At 44.6% G+C, this 14665-nt stretch overlaps 1 protein-coding gene across 2 annotated transcripts in view; it reads right to left on the reverse strand.

Annotated features, from left to right (window-relative positions):
• Positions 1 to 9869: 9869 nt before the first annotated feature.
• The window catches only part of KDM4C (lysine demethylase 4C), a 393685-nt gene continuing 388889 nt past the window's right edge, over positions 9870 to 14665 (reverse strand). For both annotated transcript variants that reach the window (XM_061132707.1, XM_061132708.1), the window contains one exon: positions 9870 to 10932. In XM_061132707.1, the coding sequence (XP_060988690.1) occupies positions 10756 to 10932 (177 nt within the window). In that variant the 3' untranslated portion in view covers positions 9870 to 10755. The remainder of the gene's footprint in view (positions 10933 to 14665) is intronic.

Genomic DNA, 14665 nt, shown 5'->3' on the forward strand with positions numbered 1-14665 from the left:
CTGTCTGCCCTCTGATAGGTGAAGATAAGAGGTTTGTAGAAGCTTCCTGGTGGGAGGGACTGGCTGTGAGTAAAACTGGGTCTTGGTCTGGTGAGCAAGGCCATGCTTAGTAAATCTTTAATCCAATTTTCTGCTGATGGGTGGGGCTGTGTTTCCTCCCTGTAGTTTGGCCTAAGGCCAAACTATGGTAGGGATAATGGCAGTAATGGTGACCTCCATCAAAAGGACTTATGCCAGCACTGTGCAGCTCCCAGGACTGTTGTAGCCAGTGCCCCTGACCCAGCAGCAGACCATTGTCAACCCACACCTCCACCAGAGACTCCTGGACATTCACAGGCAAGTTTGGCTCAGTCTCTTGTGGGGTCACTGTTCCTTTCTCCTGAGTCCTGGTGCCCACCACGTTGTGTTGTGCCCTCCAAGTCTGTTTCCCTGGAGGTTCTCAGTCATATTGCTGGATCCCCAGGTTGGGAAATCTGTTGTGGACCCTAGAGCTTTTGCAACACAGTGAGAACTTCTTTGGTATAATTGTTCTCTAGTTTGTAAGTCATCTACTTGGCAGTTTATAGTGGAGCTAATGATGACCTCCTCCAAGAGGACTTAAGGCCACACGCTGCACCTCCAGGTCTGCTGCATCCAGAGGCCCTGTCCCCAAGGCAGGTCACTGCTGACCCATGCCTCTGCAAGAGACACTCAAAGGCAGATCTAGCTCAATGTCTTGTGGGGATCACTGCTCCTTTCCCTTGGTCCTTGTGCACCAACATTTTGTTTGTGCCCTCTGAGCGTCTTTGGTGGGTCTCAGATTTGATTTTTAAATGCAACTGCACCCCTCCAACTGTCTTGTTGGGGCTTCTCCTTTGCCCTTGGACGCAGAGTATCTTTTTATGGTGGGATCCAACATTCTCCTGCCAATGGTTGTTTAGCAACTAGTTGTGATTTTGGTGTTCTGGCAGAAGATGAGTGTACATCCTTCTACTCTGCCATCTTGGGAGCACTTCTTGTTGCATTCCACTAGATTTTATTTATTTGAGGCAAGTTTATCAATGTGATACTGTTATTGTCTACTAAAAAAGATGCACAACTTGAGAGTTGCAAGTTAAGTTTTATTTGCGGCAAAATGAGGACTGCAGCCAGGGAGGCAGCAAACAGATAGCTTTGAGAGATTGCTCCCAAGAGGTAGTGGGGGAAAGGTCAATTTTAAGGTTCTGGTGAAGGAGGAGTTCAATGCAATCAAGCACTTACTTTATATGAGGTTTTCTCCTAGGATCTGATGTCACCATGAATGGATTTAGTGGTGTTTCAGATGTGAGGAGATACAGGGATTGGGATCATAAAATGTGTTCCTAAAAATATCCAACTATCTAAACAGCTGTCCCGCCAGATTCGCTGGAGCACAGAGTGCCTCACTGCACTGTGAACTCCCTCAGGGGGTGTTGAAGGTCGACAGCTACAGCAGCACAGGGTTCAGTCTCCACAGAGGCAGAAGGTAAATACCCTTGTTCTTACTGTTGTTTAGCTGTTCGCAAATGCTCTTGGCAAGTGCCAACTTGAGGTCGATATTATTCAGTCCCTCAGTCAAGTCCAAATCTTTGCCACCCCTTGCATTACAGCACACTAGGCTTCCCTCTCCTTTACAATCTCCCAGAGTTTGCTCAAACTCCTGTCCATTGAGTTGATGATGCCATCTAATCATCTCATCCTATGTCACCCACCCTTTTCCTCCTGCCCTCAATCTTTACCGGCATCAGGGTCTTTTCCAATGAGTCAGTTGTTCGCATCAGGTGGCCAAAGCATTGGTTGCAGCTTCAGCCATCAGCCTCAGTCCTTCCAATGAATATTCAGGATTGATTTCCTTTAGGATTGACTGGTTTGATCTCCTTGCTGTCCAAGAGTCTTCTCCAGCACCACAATTCGAAAGCATCAATTCTTTGGTCCTCAGCCTTTTTTTGGTTCAACTCTCATATCTTTAAATGACTACTGGAAAAACCATAGCTTTGACTAGATGGACGTTCATCAGCAAAGGGATGTCCTGCTTTTTAATACACTGTCTAGGATTTCACAGCTTTTCTTCCAAGGAGCAAGCATCTTTTAATTTCATGGCTGCAGTCACCATCAGCAATAATTTTGGAGCCTAAAGAAATAACATCTGTCATTGTTCCCATTCTGTCCCCATCAATTTGCCATGAAGTGGTGGGACCACATGCCATGATCTTAGTCTTTTGAATATTGAGTTTTAAGCCTGCTTTTTTACTCTCCTCTTTCACCTTTATCAAGAGGCTCTTTAGTTCCTCTTCACTTTTTGTGATTAGGATGATGTTATCTGCATATCTAAGTTTATTGATTTTTCTCCAGACAATCTTGACTCCAGCTTGTACTTCATCCAACCTGGCATTTTGCATAATGTACTCTGCATAGAAGTTAAACAAGCATGGTGACAATATACAGCCTTGATGTACTCCTTTCCCAATTTTGAACCAGTCCGTTGTTCCATGTCTGGTTTTAACTGCTGCTTCTTGACTTGCATACAGGCTTCTCAGGATGCAGGTGTTGTGGTATTCCCTTTTCATTTAGAATTTTCCACAGTTTGTTGTGATCCACACAATCAAAGGCTTTAGAGTAGTCAATGGAGCAGAAGTAGATGTTTTGCTGGAATTCCCTTGCTTTTTCTATGATCCAGTGATATGGGCAATTTGATCTCTGGTTCTTCTCCTTTGTCTAAATCCTGCTTGTACATCTGGAAGTTCTTGGTTCATGTATTGTTGAAGCCTTGCTTGAAGGTTTTTGAGCATGACCTTGCTAGCATGTAAAATGAGTGCAATCCTGTGACAGTTTAAGAATTCTTTCACATTGCCCTTCTTTGGGATTGGAATGAAAACTTTTCTAGTCCTGTGGCCACTGCTGAGTTTTACAAATTTGCTACCATATTGAATGCAGCACTTCAACAGCATCAACTTTTAGAATTTGAAATAGCTCAGCTGGAATTCCATCACCTCCACTAACTTTATTCGTAGTAATGCTTCCTAAGGCCCACTTGATTTCACACTCTAGGATGTCTGGCTCTAGGTGAGTGATCAGAAATTTGTGGTTATCTGGGTCATTGAGACCTTTTTTGTGTAGTTCTTCTATGCATTCTTGCCACCTGTTCTTAATATCTTCTGCTTCTGTTAGTTCCATACCGTTCTGTCCTTTATTGTGCCCATCTTTGCATGAAATGTTCCCTTGGTATCTCTAATTTTCTTGAAGAGGTCTCTAGTCTTTTCCATTCTATTGTTTTTTCTATTTCTTTGTATTGTTCACTTAAGTAGGCTTTTTTATGTCTCTTTGCTGTTCTTTGGAACTCTAAATTCAGATGGGCCTATCTTTCCTTTTCTCCTTTGTCTTTCACTTCTCTTCTTTTCTCAGGTATTAGTAAGGCCTCCTCAGGCAACCATTTTGCCTTGTTGCATTTCTTCTTCTTGGGGATGGTTTTGTTCACTGCCTCTTGTACAGTGTTACAAATCTCTGTCCATAGTTCTTCAGGCACTCTGTCAAATCTAATCCCTTGAATTTGTCAGTTTTCCCTACTTTCTTCAGTTTAAGCATACATTTTGCAATAAGGAGTTCATGATCTGAGCCATAATCAGCTTCCAGTCTCATTTTTGTTGACAATACAGAGCTTCTCCATTTTCAGCTGCAAATAATATAATCAGTCTGATTTCAGTATTGACTATTTGGTGATGTCCATGTGTAGAGTCATCTTTTGTGTTGTTGGAAGAGGGTGCTTGCTATGACAATGCGTTCTCTTGGCAAAATTCTGTTAGCCTTTGCCCTGCTTCATTTTGTACACCGAGGCCAAACTTGATTTTTACTCCATGTCCCCTTGACTTCCGAGTTTTGCTTTCTGATCCCCTATGAGGAAAAGGACATTTTTTTTTGGTGTTAGTTTTAGAAGGTCTTGTAGGTCTTCATAGAACCATTCACCTGCATCTTCTTCAGCATTAGTGGTTGAGGCATAGACTTGGATTCGTGTGGTGTTGAATGGTTTGCCTTGCAAACGAATCACAATCATTATGTTGTTTTTGAGGTTACACCTAATACTGCATTTTGGACTCTTGTTGATTATGAGGGCTACCCCAGTTTTTCTAAGGAATTCTTTCCACAGTAGTAGATAAATGGTCATCTGAATTAAATATTTGTTTACCTCTTGTCTACATTACTTGCTTAGTGGTTTGAAACACCAGTCACAGAATTTCAGCAGGGATGCTCCCTTGTAGAGGTTTTGTTCTTTGTTGCAGCTGTTCAGTTGCTTAGTTGTGTCTGACTCTTTGCAACCCCTGGGTGGACTGCAGCACCCCAGGCTTTCTTGTCCTTCACTATCATCCAGAGTTTGCTCAAATTCATGTCCTTTGACTGACTGATTCCATCCAGTCACCTTATACTGTCACCCTCTTCTCCTCCTGCCCTCAATCATTACCAGCATCAGGGTCCTTACCAAAGAGTCAGCTCTTTGCATCAAGTGGCCAAAGTATTGGAGATTCAGCTTCAGCATCAGTCCTTCCAATGAATATTCAGTGTTGATTTCCTTTAGGATTGACTGGTTGGATCTCCTTGCTGTCAAGGGACTCTCAAGAGTCTCCTCCAGCACCACAGTTCGAAAGCATCACTTCTTCGGTACTCAGCCTTCTTTATAACTACTGGAAAAACCATAACTTTGACTAGATAGATCTTTGTCAGCACAGTGATGTCTCTGTGTTTTAATATGCCATCTAGATTTGTCATAGCTTTTCTTCCAAGGAGCAAGTATCTTTTAATTTCATGGCTGCAGACAACATCTGGAGTAATTTTGGAGCCCAAGAAAATAAAATCTGCCATTGTTTCTATTTTCTCCTGCATCTATTTGCCATGAAGTGATGGGACCAGATGCCATGATCTTAGTTTTCTGAATGTTGAGTTTTAAGCCAGCTTTTTCACTCTCCTCTTTCACTTTCATCAAGAGGCTCTTTAGTTTCTCTTCACTTTCTGCCATAAGGGTGGTATCATCTGTACATCTGAGGTTGTTAATATTTCTCCAGGTAATCTTGATTCTATCTTGTGCTTCATACAGCCTGGCATTTTGCATGAGGTACTCTGCATATAAGTTAAATAAGCAGGGTGACAGTAAACTGCTTTGTTGTACCCTATTCTTAAATTTGAACCAGTCTGTTGTTCTGTGTCTAGTTCTAACTGTTGCTTCTTGACCTGCATATAGGTTTCTCTGGAGGCAGGTAAGGTGGTCTGGTATTCCCATTTCTTTTAGAATTTTCCTGTTTGTTGTGATCCATAGTCAAATGCTTTAGCAAAGTTTCAGAGGAGAATATTTCCTTGCCTTTTCCACCTTCCAAAAGCCATCTGCAATCCTTGCCTTCTGAGTCTGTGATGTTGTCTGTCACCCATGTGTGGGCCCACAAAATACACTATTCTTGGCACTGCCATCAGTCCTGCCTCAGCCATGGGAATACAAGAAATTGGCCCAGATGTCCCTCAGAAAGCCATCAGCACAGATCCAGAGGCACAGATCTGTGTACCAGCTACCAGTAGTCACATAGTCAATCAACTGGACATATCACAGGAACTAAACATATTCACCAGAGGCCCCAGCCTGGCCTCCCTGGGCACATGGCCCCAGTGTCCACAGCTGCTAACTCCAGAGCCACCTTACCCAAGGAACATTCATCTTCTTGGATGCCCCACAGGCACTGAGCTTACAAAGGCACCAAGAGCATAAATCCACCAACATGCAAAGTCACGAGACAGGGCTCAGATTCAGCCCTGCCTCCAAGTCTGGGGCAACTGCGTGCTTGCTCCCAGTAGTTGCAAAGGTGGAGCCCTGCCCATGGTGAGCTTGCTGAGAAGGAGGCGGCTGTGGTCGGGCCCTGGCCCTCTCCACATGTGTGTAGTAACAGTGGGGCTTCTGTGGCAGACCTGGGCTCCATTTTGCACACTCCTCCCAGTTTTGGTCTGGGTCACACTCTAGCCCTTTTGGGCTGACTCTGTGCAGCCAACCTCACTCCTCTCACCAGGTGTCCACCGAAGCCTGACTTTTAGCACCCAGCCCCCACTCGCACCAGCAGATGAGCTCTTGCTGATGGACACCTCCTGTGGAGGAATACTCACTGGCTCCTCTACCAACATATGTGCTCCCATCCCATCTACCCCAACCAGCAGCTCAGAAATAGATCAGGGAGCATCTACTCCAACAACTGGGGAAGGGTCTGTGTAGCCAACCAAGGCTGTGATGCTAAAGAGGAGGTCCTGCTCAGCATCTAGTGCAGGCTCTGGTCACTGCCACACCAATCACACCCCCAGTCAAGGGGCTAATGGCCAGTGCACACTGCGGACAGTTGAGGCAGTGAGTGTAGGGTACAGCACGGAGGTGGTCAGAACCAGGTATGCTGGTATCTCTCCATTCTGCCTCCTGCAAGCTAGTTGCTGCACTCTCCTCTGAAGCTCCCTTTCTGTCCCTGCTGATCTCTCCCCATTGTGAAGGAGGCTCCCAGAGTGGGGGAACCCCTCCACTTTCACAGCTCCCTCGCAGAGGCACAGTTGCTATCCTTTTCTTTTTTTTTTTAACTTTTATCCTACCCAGTTACATGGTAATTTTTCTTGTGTTTTGGTTGTATGAAATCTTCTGCCAGCATTCAGTGGGTATTCTGTGAGAATTGTTCCACATGTAATTTTGATCTATTTGTGGGAAGTGGTGAGCTCCACATCCATCTATTCCACCATCTTGATCTCCTCTCACCCATTTATTTGAATATTATTAGGCTTCTCATCTGAAACCATGTGAAATGCTCTCATGAAAGACACCAGTGTTCTCCTAATGACCAACTATGTGATCTGGGACTCTGTAGCATTTTCTGTTGACCCCTCTCCTTTTTGTAATACCGTCTTCTGTTGATGTCCATGACATCACAATATCCTGGTTTCCCATTTTTTGGCCCCTTTCAGTGCTCATTCACGACTCAGCTATATGTGACTCTTTCCCAGGGTTCATGGTTTCTTTTCACATCTTCTCATCTCATTCAGATGTTCTTTCCCAAGTTACCTGACCACGATTCCATTAGATTTTATTTATTTAAGGCAAGTTTATTGAGGTGTTACTTACACATAGTAATATCTACCTTTTGTGTTCTGTTCTGTGAATTTTGACATACAATCCTATTATCATCACCTCAGTCAAGATAAAGAATATTGCCATCACCCCCAAAAAGTTTCCTCAAGCTGAGCCTCTGTTTTCAGTTTCCTCCTTCACTTCCAGTCCTTGGCAACAAGAGATCTCTTTTCTGATCCTATAGTTTTGCCTTTACCAGAAGACTTTTGCCTTTACCAGATGACTTTCTAATTTATATCTCTAGTGCTAATTTGTCTGAGCTTCAGAGTCATCTATCCAGTGTTATTTGATTGTGTCAGGTTTAGAATCCTCTCTTCATGCATGGAGGTCAAGTGATTCAAAAGCTACTTAACCTCTCTGAACCTTAGTTTCCCTCCATGAAAGAGGAGAGTATTTCCTTTGCCGATTTTTTGGGGAGACTAAGTAAGATAAAGGCCACTAAGAAGCCTACCAGGCAGAGTATAACAAAGATGCTCAGCACATCATTAATACTATTGATAAACTTCCATTTCTTCAAGTGGACCTGTACTTTCTGAGGATAGAGCATGGTGTTTCTGAGTCTTCAGCGCACTTGCTGGACAATTCAGGCTCCTCAGAGGCCACTCAGTGCTGTATGTCTCAACAATATACTGGGTGAGAGAATTCAAGATACTTCCCATGATGCACATATGAATTCTCAGAAGCAGTTTGTTGTAAAAGCGAGTCTTTGCAACCAACCAGTTACTCATGTACTGTCTCAGAATTTCTAGTTTGCTTCAACAGTTTTTGGGGCTGATTAGTATGTAAAATGAAGATTGTTTCATTTCAGATCCTTTTTACTTAAAGGCAAAAATAAAACACAATGTTATCTTGCAGCATATGCTCCTCTAATATGATTACTCATAAGACCTCCAGGTCATTTACAGGAACAAACATGTTTCAGCCTTGCTTCACATGGGATGGGTATAAGGAGAAGTGGCAGATCCATTCACTATGTGTTTTTGTATTCTGCATCTTCACATTTTCATATGCCATTACCCAGGAGCAATTTATAATGCATCTGTAAAGTCATGTGATATTTTAGTAGACACTTCTTCTCAATTTCTGTTTAGATGAACTAAACAAAAGTACTTTAATAAAAGTAAATTGACAAGAATCACATTGTTCTCATTTCAAACATACATAAAGGAACTAAAATGTTGTGAAATATGCCAGGCAGTTTTACTAATCCTCTAACCTCCAGAGAAAGGGCTTATAATTAGAATTATATTAGAATTGTCACAGCCAGCAATTTTTTTTTTTAATACTAGAAGGACTTCAACTGATTTCACGCTACATGTGCACACTAAAAATGCAGCTAGTGTAACGCAAAGAAATTAAAATTACAATTGAGGTGTCACACAGTAAGCAAAAAAGCTTTACTGATTTGTCTAGTCAGAGAGCTAATAACGACTTCATGCGGAATGCAGTGAAACAAAGGAGTCTTTCTCAAGAGTCAGAGTGTATTTGTGGCCGATACTATTTTGCTTAGGCCATATACGGCTGTACTTGATTATAGGAACATTAGTTAAGTGAGACCATAAAAAACAGCTGTATTTGAGATCACATAGGACTCTGCACATTTTCTCCCTGTGGCAACCAATCAGAAATCTTGCTGACAGGCAAACTTGTACAATACGAATGATCCTATTTAGATTAATTCCTCTTAATGCCTTACACAGGCCTACTTTCCTGGCATATTGTGGAGAGAGCAGGTCAGTTCCATTCAAAATGTGGAGACAGAAAAGGCAAGCTTGATTACTTGATAAAATGTATGACTATACTGGCAGAAAATGTGGAGTGCTCAGTCCTTGTAAAAATATGGCTGATGGGCTCCTCCCCAGCTCAGAGTTCAGCCACAAGGCACTCTGGAAAACGGAACATCAGCCAGTTAGAGCTCTGCAGAGCTGAGCTTCAGCTGTGGCTGTCATGATGCTTCAGTTCTCTACTAACACGATAAATCCACACGTTTTGCCATGAAACTCTGAAATGCCCTCTAATCCCTGGCTCTGGGCTTTGGGCCACAGGATGTTAACCAACATCAGACCTAAAATTCACTCATTTGGTTGGCCTCTCTGCCTCTGCCAGTGACCAGACAAGATCAAATCTGGGCTAGCCCACTAGGTCCAGTGGGCTGATGGGGACACGTGGAGCAGACATGTGAGCTGGCCCAAGCCGAGGTCAGCACAGCTGCAGAGCCAAGCCCAGCCTTGATCAGTCAATCTGCAGACTCATAAGCAAAAGCAGTGCATCTCGCCACAGGGCACTGAGATTTTGCAGTTGTTGGTTATGCAGTATCACTGTGGCCACAGTTAACTCAAGCATCACTGTGTGACCGTGGGCAAGCCGTCTCCCTGCCTCTCCTCCACCCCCATCTACAAAGTGATGGGAGGGATTGGAGGATCCATAAAGCCCCCTCCAGTGAAGCTGAGAACCAAGAGACCCGCGATGAAAAGAGTGAGATTCCAGATGCTCAGGTTTCTTCCAGGCCCAAAGGAGGAGCTGAGGAAAACACTTCAGCAGGCACCATGAGCAGGCAGAGCAGACTTTATCCCCAGCGGTGCAGCCATAAATGTCTGGCAGTGCGTCCACAGTTATGGACAAAGTCAGTGAGGAAAGAAGAGTCTGAAGCCGGGGCCCCAGAATGTCTTCACAGTCAGCTCACAGACAAAACTTGTTTCGTATAGGTTTAAACCTAGACAAATAAGCAAGTTAGAAGACAGGATTGGAGAAAATGGAAATCTTTATTTTTAAACACTAGTACATTTTCAAGCTGTTTTAAAAAGGAAAAATCATATTACCTCAAAACTATGCATTGAGGCATATTTATTTTTAACTCTAATCTTACAAACACATAATGAAAGAAACATATTTTATAAATATCTACTCAGAATATGTATTATGAAAAAAAAAGTGTTTAAAAATAACAGCCCCAGATCTCCCTCTTTAAATATATAAAATTCCCAGACAATTCATAAGGATTCTTTCTCAAGAGCCAAAAATTTCACAGAGGCCAACAACTTAGTTCTCATCAGACACAATCAAAAGTAAAAGGGATATAAAAAAATGTAAAAGTTCTATACAAGGGAAATACAGATAGCACACGGGTAAATCTCATTACCATACATGCCATTTGTGTTTTAAAAATGTTTTATAAAAACTGCCATTTAAAACAAATAAGTGAGAGTCCTTCCCTGACTGTGGAAAATATATCACCCTCCCACCTGGGCCTGGAGGCCCCCACTTGCTCACGGAGGGGAGCGGTCTCTCTTCGTTCTCAGGCCTGAAAGCCATGTGTGGGGATCTACCTCCTCTGGCAGTGGCTTTTTTTGGTGAGTGATTTCCTTCACTTAGAAAAATTCTTTGGGATCAAAGGAGACAACTGCTAACAAGTGAAAGCAAGACTAGGAGCCAGCTTCAGACTGTGGTATCCAATTAATAATGCATATTTTGTGGTTCTGGTGACCACACTCTGGGGAGTCTGATTTTCCACTGTCAGAGACACAGCCTGTCACCTACCCCAGGGAAACACACGGCACGGCCCCAGGCTGTCCTTCCTCGGTCCTCTTCTGCCCAAGTCATTCTGTGGCCTGCAGAGCAATGTAGGCACACTATTGCCTCTTCTGACACTTCTTCTGGAAAGAGCTCTTCAAGAACGTGCGGTAGACGGGGTCATCCACATATTCATTCTTGAATCTGGAGCTCAGCACTCTCTGTCTCTTTTTCTCCCCTTGGATTATATCTGTTCCATAAAATGTGTCTTCAAATCGCATATCAGAAGCTGTGGACTAAGAAGAGCCAGTGTTACTCTGCAGAAGAGCAGGCACGTGACGTCACAGGAACAGACAAAGGCCTGGCCCAGTCAGGGGTGGGGAGGAGGCCGCACCCAGGGGCCATGGAATGCCTCCCCATCCCCATCTACTTCCATTTAGCCTCATTTTCTTCAGGATCTCCAGGCCTCGGGGACTTTCCTCAACACAAGCAGAACTAAAGTCTTCTCATTTAAATCTCCCTGACTGTTCATGCCCCTGCCCGACATGTGACTGACTTGTCCACAGTTGCTCTAATTCACCCCTATTCCTATTTACCTCTGGGTCTCTGTTCCCACCACTTACCTGCAACTGTCCTGGTTCCTAGGACACTCCTCTACCCTAAATGTATGATTACTCTGGCACCTCACTCCTGCATGAAGCTCTCTGTCACTTTGTAAGCCCTCTTCCTTGTCCTCTGGCTGCTCACTGTTCATGTGTCAGGGGCTCCCCTTAACTGTTTGCTCAACTATGATGGCCCTGAGGCTTTGCGTGTGGACTTTTCCTCTCTACCTATGCTCCCCAGGCCTACCTAGCCACACTCACAACTTCAGTTTTGACATCAATTCTAAAGATGCTCAGATGTCTTACTCCAGTTCATACCTCCCTCTGTGCTCAAGCCTGCATGTCCAACTACCCAGCAGGCATCTCAGAATGTTTATCCTGGAGGCACTTAGACTTTTCCTATCCTAGAGTGAACAAGTCTTCTTTCTCCATTGCTGTCCTTCCTAAATTCCATAAATGGCAGCACTACCCCCATCAAATCTAACTATGTTGATCAGAAACCTAAAGGTCATTGTAAACTTCCCCTTGTCCCCATCCTGTCCAGGACCCCTCCTACATGGACCTTGAAGCCCTCCATCCTTTCTTTAACCTTACTGACCCCATGGTGCAGGCCCTCACGCTTCCTCTGCTAAACCACTGTAACAGTGCTGCACCCTAGTCCATTTCTCACAGAACTACTAAAAGAAATGTCTCTAAAATCTCTGATTACATGACACCCCTGCTTAATGGTCTTTCAATAGCCTCACTGCCTTTAAGATGATGTCTGTACTTTCTAGGCTGGATGTACATAACCAGACATACTCCTTACCCCATGCTTGGATTAGACTGACTTATTTGCAATTCCTGGTCACACTTAATTGTCTCCAGCCTGTCTTTAAATGTACTGTTTTCTTTGCACAGAAGATATCCTATCTTCTCGGTGACTGACAAAAATGAGGTTCATTCTTTTGGAATCCTGGAACACATTACATGTCAATGTAGTAGAATGAAGGCATGGGCCGAGATGAGGGGTAGGTGTTGCCCCATCAGGGGTTCCTTGGACCCCTTGAAGGTGAGAATATTAGGGACCATAAACTGAATTTTACATGTGCCCCCCACACCAAGCAATGTACTTTGCCACAGTCACTGCTCAGTAAGTGTTAGCTAGGCAAAGGAAGGTGGGCTTTTCTGTTATGCTCCAGTAAAGTTTACTTAAAAAAAAAAATTTAACCTCTGTTTTCTGTTGGAGTGTAGTTGATTTACAACACTGTGTTGGTTTCAGGTGTCCAGCCAAGTGATTCAGTTATACATATACCCACTCTTTCCATATAGGTCATTACAGAACATTGAGTAAGAATCCCCTGTGCTATACAGTAGGTCCTAGTTGATCATCTATTTTGTATGTAGTAGGTGCATATATGTTAATTCCAAACTCCTAATTTATCCTTTCTCCCCCTATTTCTCCTTTGGTAACCATACTTTTGTTTTTGAAGCCTGTCTGTTCCTGTTTTGTAAATAAGTTGATCTGAATTATCTTATAAGTGATATCATATGATATTTGTCTTCTTACTATTATAATCTCTAGGTCCATCCATGTTGCTACAAATGGAATTATTTCATTCTTTCTATGAATAACATTCCAGTGTGTGTGTGTGTCGCACACACCACATCTTTATCCATTCCTCTGTTGATGGACATTTAGGTTGCTTCTGTGACGTGGCTATTGTAAACAGTGCTGCAGTGAACACTAGGGTGCATGGATCTTTTTGGATTACAGTTTCCTCCAGATAGATGTGCAGGAGTGGGATTGCTGGGTCATACAGGAGCTCTATATTACTTTTTTTTTTTAAGGAACTTCCGTACTGTTCACATCGTGGTGTACTGATTTACATTCCCACTAACAGTGTAGGAGAGTTCCCTTTTCCCTATACCCTCTCCAGCACTGATTGTAGATTTTTTGATGATGACCCTTCCGACCTTTAGGAGATGTGTCAAGGGGTGTGTTTAGAGGTGGCTGTGAGGTCAGGATAAGTTCAGGCAGTCTGTCTGCTGATGGGTGGGGCCTGAGGCCTCTTCAGCACTGGAGCCTGCAGGCTGTTAGGTGGGGCCAGATCTTGGTGCTAAAAGTGCAAGAGAGCTCCAGGGATCAATATTCCCTGGGGCCTCCGCCACCAGTGTCCTTGCCCCCATGGTGAGCCACAGTGGACCCCCTCCTCTCCAGAAGACCCTCCAAGACCCACAGGTAGGCCTAGTCCAGGCTCCTGCGAGTTGCTGCTTTGCCCTGGGTCCCAGTGCATGTGAAGTCTTGTGTGCACCCCAAGAGTGGAGGCTCTGTTTGCCTCAGTCCTGTGGAGCTCCTGCCCTCAAGCCCCACCGGCCTTCAAAGCCAAATGCTCTGCGGACTCCTCCTCCCAATGCCAGGCTGGGGAGCCTGACCTGGGGCTCTGGACTCTCGCTCCATCTTCTTGTGGCTTTGTCTCTGGATGTAAAATATCTTTTTTGGTAGGTTCCAGTCTTTTTTGCTGATGGTTGTTCAGCATTTTAGTTGTGATTTTGGTGTTTTCATGACAGGACATGAGCTGAAGTCCTTTTACTCTGCTGTCTCGTCTGGAATCGAGGGACTGCTTTTAGTTTGGATGCTTCTGTCTCCTTCCTCAGCGTGTGCTGGCTCTTATACCCTTCATGTGGGGTGTGCCAATGCTTTGGCCACCTGAAGCAAATAGCCAATCATGGGAAAAATCCTGACACAGGGAAAGACTGAAGGCAAAAGGAGAAGGGGATGACAGAGAACGAGGTGGTTTGACGGCATCAACGACTCAATGGACATGGGTTTGAGCAAATTCCGGGAGATAGTGAAGGACAGGGAAGGCTGGCGTGTTGCAGTCCATGGGGTTGCAAAGAGTCAGACATGACTTGGTGACTGAACAACAATAACAAAGGTTTGGCAGCCCACACTCACTCCAAGTACACCGGGGTAGCAATCAGCACCGGTTTGTGGGTCTTCCAGCAGCAGCCTGAGACCCCGGAACAGCAGGCGCACTGATTGGCCCCTGCCTGCTGCCCACACATGCTCCCTGGATGGCAGGGGCAGTGACTGGCGGCTGCTTGCGGCTCTCTCAGTGGTCCATGCCCACCTCTGAAGCTCACAAAGGTGGTGCTGGCTCATGCCTACCCCCGGAATTTGTAGGTGGCATCCTGCTGCCCGGGAGCGTGCGTAGGGAAAGGAGCTCCAATGGCGGTGCCTGCCCTTCTTGCGTGGCCCTCCACAATGGTCCTTGCCTCTCTGAGGGCCCAGGCCTCTTCCGTGTGCAGCCTCAGTTGCAGTATTCCAGCCTCTCCAGGTTGTCTGCATGTAGCCAACCCCACTCCTCTCCCTGGGTATGACCTCTGAAGCCCAAGCTTTAGCACCCATCCCCTGCCTGGGCCAGCACATAAGTGTCTACTGCCA

The sequence above is a fragment of the Dama dama genome, chromosome 29 (assembly GCF_033118175.1).
Source record: "Dama dama isolate Ldn47 chromosome 29, ASM3311817v1, whole genome shotgun sequence".
Taxonomy (NCBI): Eukaryota; Metazoa; Chordata; class Mammalia; order Artiodactyla; family Cervidae; genus Dama; species Dama dama.